Raw genomic sequence first — 19,615 nt, forward strand, 5'->3', positions numbered from 1 at the left:
GATTTTTTTTAACTCGGAAGATTAAAGAAGAGTAACAAATCGGAAACGTTTTGTTTAAAGCAAACCTGAAGAAGCATTGCAACTTCCAACAAAAGTAGTATTAAAAAAAACTTGCAACAAAGTTATGGACGGTTAGGATTGAATCTTTCAAAAATAATATGAAATTTTACTAAAATACCCATGTAGAGAAGTAGATTATAGTGCAATAAATCATTGAATTACTGATTTGCCTCTAATGCTGCAAAACTGCTTCTTTATATAATATGTCAGTATAATAACTACAATGCATTTTCACAATTCATTCATGGAACTCCATAATGCGCTACTAGCCCATGAAGGTTCTATAATTGATGCTAACAAATAAACATGATCAAATCCATAATGCGCCACTGGCCTATGAACAATGCATTTTCAGAATTGAGAAAGACCTTGCTATAAACAATGTAAATGGAAGAGTACTTGTCACAATACGATCTTCATCAACAAGGAGGACACGGTCCATATATAAATGGCGCGACCAAATTTGCTGTCACACAGGTGTCTCGCCAGAATAATTGTTGCAATATTTAGTTTCCAGTTGAAGAGTCCAGAAAAGGAGTGAGGTCAATTATATCAGTGAAGTCAATCAGATCTTCTATATTTAACATGATGCCTGTCTCTTCTTCAACCTGACAGAATCCCAAAATAACAAGTCAGGAATACTACTGTTAAGATGTCTAACATGCAAGTAAAAAGGCCATTAGTAATGCAATTAAAACATATGCTTTGAGTCCAGCTAGAGAATGTGGATCAAGTTCAAATCAGGAATATTGATACGAAGAAATTAAAAATCAGTTAGAACTTATTACCTGTTTCATCATCATTGCACTGTCCAAGTCTTCAGGGGAACCAAGACTATTACAGATGCTACTGTTTTGATACCTCTGCTGGTCCATTACATGTAGCTGATGTGGTTTAATTGAGCACTCTTCAGTTAATTCAATGATCTCATCATGGTTCATTTGCAATGGATCGCAAAAATTGAAGGCTGAGTTTACTGGATCACCATTCGCAGGAATCATGGAGCCTATTGAGTTACCACCAACATGAGAATGGTAAGTGCTATTCTGATTATGATTATCCCACCCTTTAAATGGAGCATTACAGCTTATGTTCCAGGGTACAGGAGTCATGTTATCTGCACAAGACACAGAAGCCGGTCCAAAACATTCATTCGCAAGATACTCAGTTGAGAAAACATCATTTGACCTGTCATTATCCAGCAGAGGGAGAGAGAATTGTGAATCTTGAGGGGCTAATGAAGTTGAAACTCTTCCCGTTTGTTTGTCTTGGGAATTATCTTCCAAGTCACTGTTTGAGATACTCAACTCACTAGGTCTTTGATTTTCTTCCAACATGAAGGTATTGTTCTGGTTTGGAATATGACTAACACCCTTGCTGTGTTCAAATTGATCAACCTGAAGAGTTCCTGAAGAAGGAATGGCAGGAGTGTTCAATCCACTAATCATCCCATCAGGTGTGAAGGATCTGAAAGCATTTTTCCGAGAAACACTCAGCGAACCCAATGTCGGATTAGCTTGTTGGTTCGTCACACAGCTAACTCTTTTTAGATAAAGTCTATATTTCTGCAAAAACAAGGAAGGTTCCACGAATTAATTAAAAGGCTCAGGTCAGGACAGGTCATATTGCACTATAGACCTTTCTGGATAAGGAATAAAAACCCATATTGGAGCTTATCTACTATAAAAAGTACTAGAAAAGGTCGAATATAAAGTGCTATTTGGTTCACATCCAAACGAGCTCTATAGAAGAAAGAATAAGAAAATTACCTGCAGATGGCTGGCCACATTCTCCCTTGTAAGGTTTTCAACATCCATCAATTTAAGAACTTTTTTAGGGACAGCCTCTGCAACAGAAATAACACAGTTCAGCAATGAAACTCTTTATCGCATGGCATAAAAAAATTATCATATAACATTCTCAATGTTGGATTGCTATCATGTTATCACATTCATAATAGGTTGACAAAAAATAAGAGGAAACAAAAACTGATTGAAGAGAGAGTGAAGAACATACTGTCAATGCCTAACTGATTGACAACAGCGAGAAATTTTTGGTGTAGCTCCCCAGACCAGACAACTCGAGGCTTCTTCTGAGCTGATGAGTCCCCACTATCAGTACCATTCTCATGCTCCTCGTCATCGAAATCTTGATACTTTCTTTTCTTGGATGACTTTCCATTTTGATCTGAATTTGGTGTGGCTGCCGACCCTTGACCATTGTCGCTATAATTAAGTGTCTCATGGTCGCTGCTGGTTTTGGTCCCTTCCTTTTCCTTCGAGCCAATTTTCTTGTTCCTGATTACATGCTGCCAAATGGTCTTTAGTTCCTCAACTCTGACAGGTTTCAGCATATAATGACAAGCGCCGTGAGTAATTCCCTTCATCACCATATTCGAGTCGCCATTTACAGACAACACTGAAATAAAACATCATAACCAAATGAAATCAAAATCAAAACCTCAAGGAAATCTTCTTAAACTTACTATTCAGTTGCACACACCAAAGTTTCATATTTATCAATCAATTCTGAAACTTGACCAAAATCAAAACCAAACACATAATGACCATAAGTATCTAAAATCAGTGGTGTGATATATTAACCATCTAAAATATATTAACTATCTAACTTTATTCATAAGCATCACTATTAATCAATAATCAATGGTATAGATGAAACTGAAAAAAATAAAAATTGAAAGATTGGATATAAGATTATGACTTACATATAACAGGTATGTCGATTATAAGTCCCACAAGCTCAAGAAACTTGAATCCATCAATTTCAGGCATATGGACATCGGTGATTACCAAGTCAAACTTGTCTTTGTTTTCTCTCAACAGCTGCAGTGCGGTTATTGCATTATCAGTTCCAGTAACTGCAAAATCCATTACTCAAATAAGTATCATACACTACAGAAAGAGAAAAATCAAGAACAAGAAATAACAAGTAGAAAAAAGATACCCTTATATTGACACTTCCGGAGCATAGCCTCCAAAATCATGAGGCATGTTGGGTCATCATCAACAGCAAGAACTCGCATTCCAATAGGAAACTGGTCTCTGTGATCATCACCCACGGCCACCATTGTGATTATCTTGCAAAACCCTAAAGAGAGGGAAACAAGAATGAAGAAAAGATTTGTAAGGAAGAAGAATGCCGGTGATAGAAAGGAAGATTGAATTTTCCGGGAAAAGAAGGAATTTTCCGGGAAAATAAAAAACGACCGTTGTGCTGAGTGATAGTGTGAGAGTGAAAGTGGTAATGAATGATTAGTTTTATAACCCTTAGTTTAGGTCACAATTATTTTTTAACCGTTAGTTTTATTTTCAAGAAGAAAAAACCAAATCAATTTGTTTCCAAAAAAATTATATATATTGTTTTATTCCCAAAAATAAATCTTCTCCCTCACTAAGGTCTCTCTCCCTCCATCATCTTTTCCATTGAAACAAACCTATGTCGTATCAAGAAATTTAATTGTGGGGCGAAAATTTAGCTTATACTAAATAATTTTTTAATAGTTTATATTATTGTCAATTGTATAAAATGAGATTGTTTAAATCACATAGGGTAAATATTAAATAAAATAACTCTAATTTATGTAATATAATGATAATGATATTTTGATATGCGTGAGTGTGATTAGAATTTTCTGAAACACGCTTCTTTAATATGATAAACCTTCTAAAACCACATAATAAAATATTATTAGAACCACATAAGTTAGAGTGATTCTACCCAAAATAAACCTTAGGTGATTTAAACAACTCCATATAAAATGTATTCAATAAAAGACAAAATATCATATATCTCATGAACCAAATACAACAAACTTTAATGAGAAAAGGACTTGTAAAATATTTTACATTCCACTATAATTATCAAGATGAAAACTAATATAGTTTACATTGCACTAAAATATTGCATCTATTACAAAAATAAACCCCTTACCTCCACCAACACACTATTAATAAATATAAAACCTCACGTTCAAAAAAAAAAATATAAAACCTCTTCAATTTCAAGAGGTTTAAGATTCATTTTTTCTTTGGTTTTTCAAATTAAAGAGCAATGGTCTTTGTTTTCTTTTAAAAATAATATGTGCACACTTAAGTTATATTTTCACGTATGAAATATGTTATATAAGAGTAGTAGGATATTATAGATAATGTGATAAAAAAAAGTGAAGGAAAAAGAGTTACAATAAGATGCAAGAAATGTAAGTGTGAATATATTAAAAACTCATTTATCTAAGGGTTGAACTTCTACTATTAGTAAAAATAATGTAAGTAAGTAGTAAGTAGGGGCAGCTTTTCTCATATTTATTGTCCTTAGACATAATATAACCATATCAAACTGAATTGGAAGGCTCATGAGTAACTAACTAGCTGCAGCTTTTCTTACAGGGGCGGATGCATAGTTTTGTAGTACTATATGAACCCTTTTTTTTAATTCTAGGGGGCGATCGCCCCATTTGTGTTAGACATAGGTCCGTCCCCGATCGTACCCACCACCATCTCTAACCTCCCTTCCCAGTTCCCACACACTCAGCCACTAAACCCCATTTATCTCCTTCCTCCTTTAGAGTAATCTTTTCCACTAGGTCGAATCTCAACCCCCTCGTGCCGTCAACCATCTCGGCGCACAGATCCGTCGCACCACTAGCCTCTTCTTGGCTCGAGCCTTGTTCAACGATACCTGAAACACCTTCTGCTTCATCTTCCTTCTATGTAGTGCGAGATCTCATGTCTACCCTCAAAAGGAAGATGTGTTTGAAACTGATAAAAAAACAAACTTTTGGAAGTGGTTTGCAGATGAGTTGGGCGGATCCCCTTACCCAAGTTGTGGGTGGTTCCACCATTAAACGGTGACAATGAAGGAGTGGAAGAGTTGATTGTTGGGAGAAAAAAGAGGGTTGAGTTGAGGGCTCTATGGTGGAGAGAGGAAACAAAGTGATACGGAGTAATGGGAAACAAAGTGAAGGTAACCAAACATGCTCACCATTTCATAAACAACCTTAGATGAAACGCCCTTCATTAGTCATAATAGAGCAAAATGAATAAACAACCACCTCACCATTTCATATTTGCACTCTATTAATCAAGTTCAATTATTCATAACAAACATCTCTCATCCGTCCACCTCAATTTGAGGCAAGTTCTGTGAAATACAGGACAAGGTATAAAAAGGTTCGGAGGAAAATTGGACAGATCACCAAGACATATGAAAGATAAACAAAATAAGACAAGGCATCTAATGATGGTACTTTTGTCCTCTCAAAATTGTCCATGACCTGCAAAATAGATTGAAGTGTATGTTAGCCACTTACAGTTACAAGTAAATCATACTATAATAGTGTGAAAAACATGGACAAGTTAAAGGTACAGTTACATTGTAATTTTGGATTTTACCATTCATACACGTGAAATATAGAGTTACAATGTGATTGGGGGAAGGCCCTCTGGGGAAACAAAAATTCAATGCAAAAGCCTAACAAATGGTATCAAGATTTCTTACTTTATTTGAAAATGTAAAAAACTTAGGTTAACTTGAGTTCATTAAAGTGGCATTTTTTTGTTCCCCAAAATGTACTCTTTTTCCTAAAAAGAAGCAAGTACACCAATAATAGGTAAAGCAACCAATGTATGATCCGTGTCAAAGTATTAACATATTGTTTTGATTCATTCATGCTCCATTTCTCTTCCATTTCATATCCACTTATTTTCTCTTCGGGTCTTTCTCTTCTCTTCCTATCTCTCACTTCGTGTGTGGTAGGAGTGTAAATGAACATTTATTCTAACATATTATCCTGATGCTACATTTTAAGACTGAGATAAAAAAAAACATAAACTGATAAACAGAACACTGTAGCAGATTAAAATATTGTTACCTGTAAAGCTGCTCCATGAGCACAAGTAATGCTATTTGATGATTTAAAACCAGTGAAGATAACTTGATAGATATGTTAGCACGTTCTCGTATTTTTCTTCCATGACCATAAGGACCGCCAATACAGAAAGATAATCGTGAAGCACCCTGTGAGAAAGCATAAATCAATAAAATTTATTTCCATTTTTCAAAAGAAATATTATTCAAAGGCATCTTCCTATTAAAAGAAGACAAAACTGGGCTATACGTACACCTTCACAGAGAACACACTTATGAAAGGAGTGAGTTGTGTTGAGTTGCTATGGTTACACCAAAATTCTACCTAGCTTAGACACCTAGACCACTGCTTGGACGTGATCCTATTAAATGGAATAACTCATTCCAAGAATAGCGCAGGAAGGTTTTTTTTTGTGTTTAATTAAGTGTTTTCACATAAGTGTTCAAGAGCTTCTTGCCATAACAGCTTATCACATCAGTGTTTATTCATAAGCTAATTTGAGAAGCTTATTGAAATAAGTTCAAAATAACTAATAGGTACAGGTATAAGCGCTTATTCATAAGCTAATCTGAGCACCGTATGAAAATAGGCCCAAAACAGCTTACAATTATGTCAAAAGCTCACACAACACAAGCACTTAGATAATCATGTATACCATAAGATAAGCTCAAATAAGTTATTCCAAATGCGGTCTTGTCCCTATTAGACACAATGGTGGCTGGAAATCTATGCAAGCGGACTAGCTTGAAATTGTTGGATATCCTTTTTCATCCCTTCCCTGCGCACCATGCTTGAAATCCTTTTGTAGGTGCCAAAGGACCCTAAATGATCTTTAGTAGAATTTTGAAACTCAGCTCAAATCATGGGAATTCATGTAGATTGCCTAGGAAAAAAGGTTCGAATTACAATTTATAGACTAATGTACATAGGTTTTGTTGATTGCTATCCCAGAATAAAGGGAAAGTAAATCTATCCTAATTATGAAATATAGGGAAAAGCTGTACGAAAAAGGGAAAATAAAAACTGTACAATTAAAAAGAAATACTAAAAATGATGCCGCTATATTTTGAGATACAACTAATAGTCTAATACTACTAAATAGTAAATACAGTCAAAATACGAACTAGGCAGTATAGGACAAAAAATCATTCCTTTCAAGGAGTTCAAAAGTAGGAACCTAGTTTAGCCTGCTTGAGAGAGAGATGAATTTTTCCAAGTAAAGAGACGAAGGCTAGATAAGAAACTTCAGCAAGCTTACAAAAACTAAAAGTAGTTGTTAATTTGATAAATCTTATTATTGTCGTGACTCTTATTATGAGTTGTGTAGTGTAACTAATTCCCGTAACTATAAAGTAAGTTCATGAAAGGAAAAAGAAAGATTGACAGAAGCACTACCAAGTGTGAGACACGAAACATATTATTTTTACTACTACTCAATTTAAACAGAACTGATGTATTCAATCTTTCTTTAGACAGGATGTCAAGGATGTGTCACATGCTTGACAACTCACGATTATCTCTTTCACCACAGTACCAATAAGCTTACTTAATACTCATATGCCCATGCTTGAAGAATTTTCATATAAGGAAGAGATAGTTTACAAGGTTTTCTTACAGTATTACTTGCACCACCCACCAGCTCTGCCATTTGCTCAGATCCTATGTCTTGCCCACGTTCATCCAACATCACAACCTACAAGAGTAGGTCAGGTACATGACAGACAACAAATAAAAGATAGATTCTTGCTGATATAGAAAAGATGTATAAATCTGTAGCTGGTTACACTGTATCTTGAAAAATATGAGTTGCAAGTAAAGTAGGTTTTCAACTTTCAGGCAAGGACTTGAAGTAGCAACTTCAACAGAATGATATTAAAATGTTTGCAAAAATAGAAACAATGTTAATAATAATAATTAAAACATAGGTTAAATTCATCTATATAATATCATCAAATTATTAATTAAATCCCAATAGTTAAAAACTTTCAATTAAGTGATAGTTTTAAAATTCTGTAACCTAAAACCATTGAATTCCTAATATGCATCACTTCTAGCACTGTGGATGTGGCAGTCTCAACTTTTTTTATTCTATTATATGCCTCTTGTTTCTTTTGACTTTCAGCAGGAATCTCCATATGAGACCACAACCAGCCAATAAGACAATGCACGAGTTGTTGTGTGCATTAGCTGCAATGTTGTTAATCGTGGATCACGAAAAATAGAGGAAAGCCAAAAGTTTTCTATGTTAAGCCCTCAGAGCGGAATTAGCAGCAAATAGTGGTTAGTATTGAGACCTCAGAGCGCTACGCAATAGCGCTATAGCGCCACAATATCTGCTATTTGACAACACTTGTTAGTTTAGTTTGTTGCTTGCTAGGGTTAGCACCTCTCAGAACTAGAGTCGGATAATATGATCATGAAATCCATATTCTATCACCACCAAACACTAATCATAAGAGAAAATTTACGTAGTTACAACTACTTTGTGATGCAAAATTTCTCTTATTTATATTTCAAAGAAAAATTTTTGTGCACCAAAGAAATCACAGGAAAAAATAAAATTGCCATGTCAATATCACTTAGCAGAGCTCAAATGGTGTTAGTAATGGTGATAGTTATTAGGGCATTAATAAAATTTGAAACGATAAGAACTTCCCTAAAAGTTATAAACTATAGGAACTTGCTTAAAATTTGGATAAAACTACAGGGACCTATATTTTAATTTAACCAAAAAAGAAGTGAAACGCCCCTTAAACACTCTTTCCAACAAACTCTCTAATTGGTTGAAATTCATGTGGACCAACACACCAAGTTGGGAATGGGACACATGATTTAGTGGATCCTACATGAATTTCAATCAATCTGAGAGTGTATTGGAAAGAGAGATTTGCTAGCTTTACCTAAGCTGCAACATATGACACAGACCATAAATAGAATGATTGTGTGGATTCAATTAAAAGTGTAGTAGTATTCCTAGCAACAAAATAAACCTGAATGTATTCCAATATATCATGGATAAGTGAATGACCAGTAAAGACCAAAACATAATGCAGAATTGACAGTATCATCTACATAGGCTTAATTTAACTCCATTTTGCCATCAGCGCAGCACATGGAGCTAAAGGAGCATATAAACATATTATGTTATATCACACAATTGTATTAAAGACACATCAAGGAAAAAAAATCTACATTCGTGTGTCTACATAAAAGTGGTATAAGAAGGGAAAAAAAGACAAACAATTCAGAGAAACTTAAAACTTAAACAACTAAAAAATTGAAAGCATTGTAAGCAAGCACCAAGCAGTATTTGTGCTCAACACTGAACGTAAACCATCTTTCTCATCTCCATCCAAAACAGAACTCTCACAAAGTACAAATAAGAATGACAAAAGTATTCATTCATCATCACCATAATATAACTACATGCATGTTTGAGACTATACCCAATCATCAGACCTTATAATGTTCATCACTGCCGTATCTTCATCATCAACCTGAGCCCTGTGGTCACTACAACACAAACAAACGATCCGCCCTTCAATTAGAGAGTGAATCTTCTCATCTTAAACTTTCACCAGACCTCATCTGAAAACTTCATTTTATCTCTCTAGATAAAATTCTCAAATTTCAATGAGATCTCACATTCTCATAAATTTAATGTCTATGAAATGCGCCATAGACATGATTTTCGCATGACAACAGGAAATTCAGACGAAATGGACTGCTTAAATAAAAGCAACACAGTGAACTCACCGTGCATTTCTCGGATTGGGCCGTATTTGAACATCCTCAACACTACAATAATACTTAATCTTTTCAATGTAGTCATCAACCAAGAGTTGCAGTCCACGCGATCGCTTCTTCCCCACCGATAATATACGAATAGGAAGCGCTTTCTACAAAATCTCAAATAATAACTTCAAACATACACACACTAGTACTTCAGTAATCACTGGTAATGTTAATTGTTACAAACCCTAATCATTTAGTTTTTATTTTATATTTTTCGATAGAACATAAAGTGTTTGATAAATGAAATTAAACAAAAAAGGTAATGTTGACGAAATTGAAGTGAGAATTAAGAGTTAGAGATCATGTATTGTTTACCACTGATTGAGCAGCATAGTTGCATTTGGTACCTGAAAAAATTCAGACGAGTTAAAAATTCAGCATGGTAAAGTTGAATAAATAAAAACACTATAAGATAACGCCACGGGGTTACGAGTTTTGAAAGGTTGAAGTTGATGAGAATTGGAAGTGGTGGAATTGAAACAGCCACAAAGGTGAACTGCTGTGCCCATGAGTGCTGGGAAGTGGAAGAAATCACTTTATCCGTGTATTAACCTGTTCCTTGTTCCCCTGTTTCGATTTGTTTCTGTTTCTTTTTCTTTTTCTTTTTCTATATAATCTTGGCTTATCCAACAACAAAAAACTATGTTAAATAATTTTGGTAAATATTTAAAAATAAAATATTGGTAAATATATTTTTTTGTCACTATCATATCTTATCTTATCTTATACTATAAATTATTTTCGAAGCAAAGAAATAGTAACTTCTATAAGTGGTCGCCTCTCATGTTTTGCCTTCCTTGACTTTTTTCATCGGTTGGAGGACCCTTATGCCCCTATTTATTATATACTCGTTCAATTTGCTGATAAAAAAATACTATTCTTAGTAAGTAGATGTCTAGATGATGTCATATTTCATTTTTTCTGAATTTTTTTAAATTTCAAAATTCATTTTTACCTCATAATTAATTTGCATTTCCAGAAATTATTAACTCTCGTAATTAATAATGAAATTCGAAAATAATTTCCTTAAATCATGATACAAAATGTTCCCTAGATCAACTGCATGAACAAACAAATTCTGAGTATGGACACTACAAAAGTCTTAATGCTCCCTGCTGCTGCTACTAGATTTTTACAATGTGCCTCTTGAGTGGCTACATCATATATCATCAGGGGATGGTTCATCTTGTAATGGCGTTGCACAAAAATCATTTTGTTGAACCGATCCAAGAGCTGCAAGAATGACTGAACAGCATACCCAAAGGCATTACAAATAAGGCAATTTTCAAGAATTTCATCACATGAATTGGAGAGTTGTTGCTTGAGAAATAAGCTCTTCAAAAATAAAAAACTGCATCTATTTCAACTTGTGAGTAATACTTGACACATGTCTAGTTAAAGCTTGATTCAGCAAGCACGCCATCATCTCCATTATCTGCAACTGGCTCCCACAACTTTCCTTTTCTTCTCAGGTCTACCAAGCTGAACTTCCACTGATGTAAATATATTTACCCACCATTAATCAGCTTCATCAAAGCACAAATTAATTTCCATGTCATCCAAAACCACAACATGAGAACTACTGCATCAACATCATCCTTGCACACAATGAAAATGGATTGAATTTGAAAGGAAGAGCGTCGGAAGAGGGTCTTTGTGTGAAGCAATATGAAGACTTCAAGAGCATGTCCAGTAAAATTTAATTTGATAGTGGATGAATTTGAAATATTAAACTCATACTTCAATTAATCAAAACTCTAGCATCTTTTGTAGAAGAGTGAACTTGCAGTAAACAAATCATGGGGTTCTGAGAGATTGAAGGAAGATGATCTCGCGGTGGTGTTGCGGCGGCAGCGCTTGAAATCACGAGCATGTCAAAGGTATTGATTGTAACATGACGGCGGCGGAAGAGGCAGTGAGCTCCATTGTTGGAGCTCTGATAACCATGTAAGGAATATGGATATCCAGGAGAGGATCCCGAACATAGCAAACAAAAGAATTAGAGTATTGATTCCAATAGTCAATCATTATGAAAAAGATGATGAAAATATTACAATGAGTTCCCTATTTATAGAATATAGAGTGACACTAGTATTCTAATAATTTGCTCAGGATGGTTCAGAATTTGCAAATCCATCCCAACCACTGATGAGTATTCAGAATTTGCACAATGGAAGATTGTCTCGGTAGCAAATTAATTGCGCCATAGCATCTATAACTAATCTATTTTGAGACAAACTCTGCAACTGAGTAATGCGATCTCAAAAAGATTTTCTATTTGAACTCTTACTAATATACACAGATAATCATATTGTACATCAAATTGTGCAGAGTTACACACTCATCAGATTTCTCCTGATTCATTGCATTTCGATTTCATCTTCTTTGAAAGACAAAGAGGGAACCCCTGGAACCCAATCCTAACCTGATTTTTTCATCAACATAAGTTATTCGGAGTTTAACTTCACTCTGGCCGCCATACTGAACCTCCCATGATCCTAGTTTCAATTCAGGTGCTTCGAATACAACTTGAATCCATTCAGTATCCAGAGCCTTCAGTTTTCCTGTTTCAAGTTTAGCATATGTTAGCCTAACCCGGTTTTCAGCAAGGAAATGTAGAAACAATATTAGATACTAGGAATAGAACTAGAAAATAGAGATGGAATTGCATAATATCACTGAACCCTCTGGTAGAAACCCAGAAGCAGTGCTGCAGAAGATTACAGGGAAAAGGAAAAACGAAAAGATAGCAGAGGCAAATTAGAGAGTGCCTCTATTCTCTCCCAAGTCCCAAGCCTAAACCCAATTCAAGCCTAACCTCTCTCTCACAATACATGCTTATATAGCCATTCTCACCTCAGCATTCTCTCTCTTTCACACTCCTAGCACCCTGAAGATACTGCCACATCAGCTTGGCAGTTATCACTAGTGGGAATCAATTTTATTTCCCTTTCTACCCTTCCTAACAAATACCTTAGCAATACTAGGACTACTAATATCTGGGTTCCTATCATCTCTCCCTTCCTCAAAAACATCCTTGTCCTCAAGGATGGAAGTTGGAAACATTCCTTCATGGCTGCCAAGGACTCCCATGAGCTGTCAGAATCAGGTAGGGTCTTCCACTTCATAGGCACTTCCCTATCTCCCTGCTGTCCAGATCTTGAAATCAGTAGTTGTTCAAGTTCAGGTTGCAGTTCCCCCTCTTCATTTAAGCAAGACGGAAGAGGTTGACTCAGTAATACACCTCCTGAATCTCATTGTTTGAAACAGGATGTAGACCAAGTCGTTGCTGAAAAATAAGAACAACCTCCAGGGTCCCATGTATTCATCTTGCATTCAATCGCAACAAGCAACCCAAGCAATAGAGTCTTAGCTGCTATCATATGTGTCCAGGACTTGCTAAAAATTTCCTCAGCAAAATCAGCTTGTGTGCAAGCATAGCAGACAGCCTGGGCAACAAGGTCAGGTGTCCTCACCCTTCTAGAGATGAACATATGGCTAGAGATCACCGGTTGTTGTTCAGTCTCTTCATTGGCCCTCTTGACATCAAGTGTACTACAAGTCATTGTGGTAATAATGCAGACAGCTGTGTTCTTCATTCTTACTCTTACTGTAACTATGTCACCTTCCCCCTCAATGAGCTTCTGAATTTCCTGGGTCAACCTTCCGTATTCCAACGAGCAAATGACATAGGAGGGGTCCATGTGCTTCTCCATTGGAATGTTATTTGTGTTTTTAGCAACTGCTTTAACAACTCTCAATATCATGTAAATTACACAAGAGTCTAGTAAGCATGACTTAGAATCTTTCTGCCACTTCACATACCAAATTCCATCTGTGTTGTGAAAGGAAACAGCTTGTACCCCTTGCTTGATCATCTCATTAGGAGTAAGAGCTTTTAAAGTACTGCAGAATGGTATTTTAGATTGTACCTGGAGCTGTATTATTGTTGGAAAATCCACATCTATACTCACTTCTACTGAGAGCCTTCTAATCCAGGGAAAACGCAAACCCGAACCAGTTGTGGCTACTTCAACAATAGCAATTTCAACCCGACATATCTGAAGTGTGAGAATCCATGAAGAATTCTTATTACACTTTTCAGGAGGATGAGGCAATTCCACCATGCCATTTTCAATTTCCCAGTAGAGTTGTGCTACCATCATGTTATCTTCTCCAGAAACCTCTAAAGGACCTCTTAGAACAGGTCTAGACCCAACCTTGCTATTAGTAAGTAATGATAAAATTAGATGTTGGGCTTCAATCAAATTTCCAAGTTCAGACAAGTTCAAAAAGCTTTGTCCACGAACTCCCAAGTTTGCATTAGAATGAATAAGAGATGAATCTTTGAGAACTTGTAGGTTGCTAGCCTCAAAGAAGGATATTTGAACAATTGAACCATGTTTAGCATCCATAAACATCTTGGGATTCAACCATAGATGAACTATAACACAAGTACGAAGAACTCCACATATCTGATTCCCTTTTTGAGAAGGCTTATTTCTATTTTCAGTTATTGGGCCACAATCTATTGATTCATATAATGGGCCCAAATTTTGTAACTTTCTCTCTATTTTGCCAAAAGCAATCAGAAGTTTAAGAAGCAAATTACCTGTTGCAACACAGCTACTATCACGTTGGGCCAGGCCCATTATGCTGAGAGAAGGGTCCAATTCCTGTTTCACCCACTTTGCCCATGCACTTGCCTTCTGACGTCTAGAAACTTCTGCTATCTTCTCTCTCATTCTCGTCGCCGGTGTAGCCTTGTCCTCCGACCTCGCCGGCGCCGGCGTTGTGGCGTACGCCGCCGGATTACATCCACAGTCCAAGTACTCCGGTGGTTTTGGTGGTGGATGTTTTTGAGTTTGCTTCCATTTTGCTCCTCTGAGCGTCTCTTCAACCACCGCATGACACGACTTATCTGGTGGTTGTGGTGGTGGCAAATTGGCCAATCCGCTTTCCGTTGCCTGCAGAGTATACAACCGTTGGTCGTAAACTGACCTTGTCCTCGTTATGAACATGGGCGTCGCCGATGTTAGCGCTGCCCCACGATATGATTGGTCTGGTGGTACTTGTTCGATCTTCTTCTCTTCCTGATTTATCATCTCCGGTGGTGGTGGTTGCTTGACACTTAGCATCACTCCCGCCGCCTCACCTCTTGATTCCTGAAGAGTGTCGCAGATCTGGAGTTTCGCAGCAATGGTCATCTCTTCCCTTGCAACGATGATGTTCTCTGTCAGATCCTCTTCAGTTTCCTCATTCTCTGAAATCCAGTCACCTTCGAACCGTTCATCACCAGTGCAACGAAACTTGACCCATTCTTCACACCAATTTCTTCTCAGTTCCAGGTTTGTGGCTTTGGCTTTTCTGGTTTCATCCGTCTGTTTTTCTTCCTCCCCAGTATCTTGAACTGGATCTGGCAGAAACAAATCAGAATCTGGTTCGAATTTTCTGAGTAGAGCTATCACAAAATCCATCCATGTTGCCCTCTGATTTCTTCTTTTCCAGTCGTTCCACCAAAGGAGAGCATCACGCGTCAATGCCTTCTCCGCCACTGAGAATTTCTTCTCCTCTGATATTCCCTTGGCCTCACAGTACTGCTCTACGGTGATGATCCATCCATAAGCCACTCTTCCATCAAATTCTGGAAACATCTTAGCAAATCAAAGGCTACCACAGCACCTAGATCGGTGCTCTGATACCAATGTTAGGAACCCGGTTTTCAGCAAGGAAATGTAGAAACAATATTAGATACTAGGAATAGAACTAGAAAATAGAGATGGAATTGCATAATATCACTGAACCCTCTGGTAGAAACCCAGAAGCAGTGCTGCAGAAGATTACAGGGAAAAGGAAAAACGAAAAGATAGCAGAGGCAAATTAGAGAGTGCCTCTATTCTCTCCCAAGTCCCAAGCCTAAACCCAATTCAAGCCTAACCTCTCTCTCACAATACACGCTTATATAGCCATTCTCACCTCAGCATTCTCTCTCTTTCACACTCCTAGCACCCTGAAGATACTGCCACATCAGCTTGGCAGTTATCACTAGTGGGAATCAATTTTATTTCCCTTTCTACCCTTCCTAACAAATACCTTAGCAATACTAGGACTACTAATATCTGGGTTCCTATCAGCATACATCAAATCAGCACGAAAGTTTGACTGAATATCAACTGGATTACAAGCTAGAGACCAAGCAACAAAATCTTAATCCACACCATTCCTTTCAATTTTTTGCTTTACTATTGAGACAATGACTTAAAAATCATCCAATAACTGTTCATTCATTTGATTTTGACTTCACAAAACTGAGCCTGTTTGTTTTACATTAACATTAGCTGAAAATAATTACGTTTTAGTGTTAAAATTAATTTCATTTATGCTTTGTTTGGTTTATAAGAGATAAAGAGAAGAGGGAAGAAAAAGTGTAGAGAGAGAGAGGTGAAGAGAGTAGATTTTGTAGGTTGTTTGGGAGTATTATAGAAAGAGAAAGAAAGAAAGAATGATATGGACACTCTCTCCGCTTGCTTGGTTGAATAGTGAGTGAGAAGAAATAAGATTGTTTTAAAGTAAATGACAAAAAATACCTTAAAAATATAAATATTAATTAATAAAATAAGTGTGATAATGGTAGATGGATACAATGGGTAAGACAGTAAAAAATGACACATTCTCTCCCACTTTCTCTTCAATTTGGGGACACTACAAAAAGGTATTGGGTTTGGGTCCCACTTTTCTCTCTTCCCTATCTCACTCCCTCCTAAGTCCTACCAAACAAGGTTGGACTCCTCTCCCCTCTCTAACTCTCTTTACAAAATCATCTCTACCAAACAAAGCATTGACCTGAATTGTGTTGGGTAGTTTTCCCAATTAGACAAAAGTATGTGACTTCAGTGCGAACTTATACTTTTCTATTTCGAACAATTCATTCATCTACAAACTATATCTATATTTACACCACAAAAGTAATTTTATCTTACTATCCAATCCAAAACCTTTTTTTAACCTTACTTTTACATTACCATTTCGCACAAATCTATCCTCTCGAATTTAATTATAATTAAGTTAAATTTATTAAACTTCATTCAACTAAACTTTAAAACAGACAGACCCTAAGAAATTTCAGTTTTTCTATTAAAACATAGAGCTTTCTAGGATACGCTATCAGCATTTGTATGTTGCACTCATTCTTTGAATTATCAAATGACATACCGTTTAGAGAAACCTCTCCATCCAGAAAGCCAAAAGCGGAAAATGAGATCTTGTTTCTCACAATATCAGGAGCTTCAACAACCTGAATCATTTGCTTTGTTTTAAAGAAAAGTCGACCAAATGCACTCCTATAGCCACCTCCAGGTGATGTTGGCTGTGAACAGTATACCACATCCCATTCTGAAAAGCATTTTCGTCAATATTATACACAAAGCAAAATGTATTTTATAAAAAAACAAACACACCCAAACACCCTAATCAGAGAATTGAATATGAAGACATACTGTCATGGGGTTTTAACAAAAACTCAAGGCTAATCAGAACAATAAGGATTCACCTCCAAATATTAAAGGACATTTCACTGGCTCATTCACACAATACTTCTGCAATTCCTGAGCCACTTCAGAAACCTCTTTATGTTCTTCCTTTTTCAGTAAAACTCCTCCATCTGTTTGCACCACCTAATTAAAATGTCAATAATTCAATTTTCAGTAGGGAAATAAATATATATGTTGAATGAATGGAAGAACGAAACTAATAACCGCAATTCATAAGCCTTGTTGTAAAATCTATCATATGAAATTTCATGACTCTAATCACAGTCCATTCTTATGATCTTGATAAAAAGATTTTCAGTACCATACCTTGCTGAGTACGGCCTTATTAATAAGAGTCTAGAATTGCAGCTTAAAAGGTACAATTAATTCCAATGTGCTTAGTTGTTTTTTTCCAAAATTTGCTTCAGCTCATCCAAACAAGAACAAATCACTAAAAGTTTCATAAGTAAAATAATTAGACCCTAGTTAGTCATATTAGTTGTTAAGGATGAAAATTCTTACAAGAGTCCATGTGTATTATTAATTAAATTAGTTCGCCTAACATATTTCATCACTTGCCCTTTTATTTTTTGAACTTCATTACTTTTTTTACATATATTCTAAGATTGTTTTTTTTTTTTACATCAGAAAGATAAATTACACCTTCAGGGGTCGATCTTGGACCTCCCCCACCCAACCCCACATGTCCGTTAGTTCTTACCACTTAAGCTATCAATCGAGGACTCTAAGATTGTGTTTTTGAAAACAGTTTAATTAATCACTTATGACAGTAAACTTTTGTGGCACAAACATTTATTCATAGCATATTGAAATAAACTCAAAATAGAAGTATATATAAGCGCTTTTTTGGGTACATATAAGGCTTAATCATAGTAGAAATTAATTTGCATTTGAATATTCACTCAAAATAAATAAATAAATGAGGATATTATCACCTTTGAAAGAAGAGAAGACACTAGATCATCGGAGCCAGTTCTGACGGCAGGGTTGGAAACGGAAACGGAAGCGGAAACGCTGAAGGAGCTGTTGTGGGGGCGGCGGCGGTGAGGGAAACGGAGGTTGACGGAGTGGCGTGTTGTGGCGGCGGTGAGTGAACGAGGTAGGAGGAGAGACGCAGAAGATGGTGCTGCTGCAGCCATAGATAGAGAGAGAGAGCTGGTGGTGTTCGAAGCCGCTGACAAACCCCCAAAATTATGAAATGAAATGAAATGAAGCCACGTCGGATGAAAATAAAGTTTGGGTTTAATTATTGGATTTCTATGATGCCACGTTTGCAAACTCTTATCTTTTGGAGGATCTCAGTATCTCACCTCACATTATTTAAATTATTTAGTTTATTAGTTTACTTAGGTGTCCACTTTTGCCAAATCATCTGCTCAAGGGGGGTTCATTTATATTATGTTTGTGTTATTTTAGAGGGAGTTTGGGAGGAAGGAAATAGGTAGGAAGGACAGAAGGAGAAGGAATGCGAATGGGAAATGGCATCTTCACATGTTTGGGAAAGAAGGGAAAACTTGACATGAATAGTTTTCCCCACAAAAGTGCCAAGAAAATGGTGAAATTTGTGGAATTGATGATAAAAAGACATAATTAATTAACCTTTTAGTTATGTATAGGGCAGGCATGAGAAAGATTTGAAGGTTGTCCCATTTCGGATTTGTCTGGTTCTCGTAGACTTTATGGTGATTGAAGCTATAAATAGCATTAGGGTAGGTGGTGTTGCCTTGTTTGTGACAGTAGCAAGATTTCCTCGATGGGTTGCTCTAGGGTCGGGCAAGGGAGAAATGAGTGGTTCGTTTACGAATTACGAGTAAGAAGGTAACAAGGGTTTTTGCAAATGTAGATTTGACAGAATAAGGCGGTTGGGCTCCCTTCATCTTCCAACCCTTGTTGTGAAGCTAAGTGTAACATCCTGATCTGACGACTGGTCTTACGGTAAGAACACGAGTCTTTTTAGTACATGTTGTCCTCACTCACGCGCTTCCCGGTAAAACTTCTCAGAAGGTCACTCGTCCCAATATTGCTCCAAGACAAGCACACTTAACCTTCGAGTTCTTATGAGTAGTAACGATAAAACTTTTATGCCCTCCTCAACTGTATGGTCTCATACCTATACAATCTCGGAATCTCTCTTGTTTATGTGTGAGATTGATTCATTCATGTGCCCCTCTGCCTAGAAGCCTTGCCAAGAGTCGCTCTTGTCTGTGCCTCATTGCATCGGTGTTCACTCCCCGCCCTCGTCGACCCCCAGGTGTTACACTCTACAGGGGAAAGTGAAGGATCGTCATGAGGTGGCCTTTTCATTGCCAGATGATAGGATTGT

The 19,615-nt window shown here is 36.6% G+C and overlaps 3 protein-coding genes across 4 annotated transcripts; all 3 read right to left on the reverse strand.

The window, feature by feature from the left end:
- Window positions 1-236: 236 nt before the first annotated feature.
- Window positions 237-3,324, reverse strand: LOC130718662 (two-component response regulator ORR22-like). The gene is made up of 6 exons (XM_057569284.1): window positions 3,025-3,324; window positions 2,786-2,938; window positions 2,077-2,478; window positions 1,830-1,906; window positions 849-1,625; window positions 237-668 (listed from the first exon to the last, which is right to left on the reverse strand). Exons 1-6 carry the CDS (start codon window positions 3,146-3,148, stop codon window positions 567-569), a joined length of 1,635 nt encoding a protein of 544 aa, XP_057425267.1. The 5' UTR covers window positions 3,149-3,324; the 3' UTR covers window positions 237-566.
- Window positions 3,325-5,116: 1,792 nt separating this feature from the next.
- LOC130720536 (putative RNA methyltransferase At5g10620) lies at window positions 5,117-10,327 on the reverse strand. The gene is made up of 7 exons (XM_057571187.1): window positions 10,173-10,327; window positions 10,058-10,089; window positions 9,704-9,846; window positions 9,394-9,460; window positions 7,563-7,640; window positions 5,951-6,096; window positions 5,117-5,353 (listed from the first exon to the last, which is right to left on the reverse strand). The coding sequence occupies exons 1-7, from the start codon at window positions 10,249-10,251 to the stop codon at window positions 5,314-5,316; spliced, it is 585 nt and encodes a 194-aa protein (XP_057427170.1). The 5' UTR covers window positions 10,252-10,327; the 3' UTR covers window positions 5,117-5,313.
- A 1,422-nt stretch (window positions 10,328-11,749) lies between these two features.
- LOC130716565 (probable plastid-lipid-associated protein 8, chloroplastic) lies at window positions 11,750-18,501 on the reverse strand. 2 transcript variants are annotated; one of them, XM_057566532.1, is made up of 4 exons: window positions 18,228-18,501; window positions 17,292-17,415; window positions 16,955-17,134; window positions 11,750-12,306 (listed from the first exon to the last, which is right to left on the reverse strand). In XM_057566532.1, the coding sequence occupies exons 1-4, from the start codon at window positions 18,429-18,431 to the stop codon at window positions 12,119-12,121; spliced, it is 696 nt and encodes a 231-aa protein (XP_057422515.1). In that variant the 5' UTR covers window positions 18,432-18,501; the 3' UTR covers window positions 11,750-12,118. The 2 variants fall into 2 exon arrangements, with proteins under 2 accessions (XP_057422515.1, XP_057422514.1); XM_057566531.1 differs by lacking the exons at window positions 16,955-17,134; window positions 17,292-17,415; window positions 18,228-18,501 and adding an exon at window positions 14,355-16,937.
- Window positions 18,502-19,615: the final 1,114 nt, after the last annotated feature.

The sequence above is a fragment of the Lotus japonicus genome, chromosome 5 (assembly GCF_012489685.1).
Source record: "Lotus japonicus ecotype B-129 chromosome 5, LjGifu_v1.2".
Taxonomy (NCBI): Eukaryota; Viridiplantae; Streptophyta; class Magnoliopsida; order Fabales; family Fabaceae; genus Lotus; species Lotus japonicus.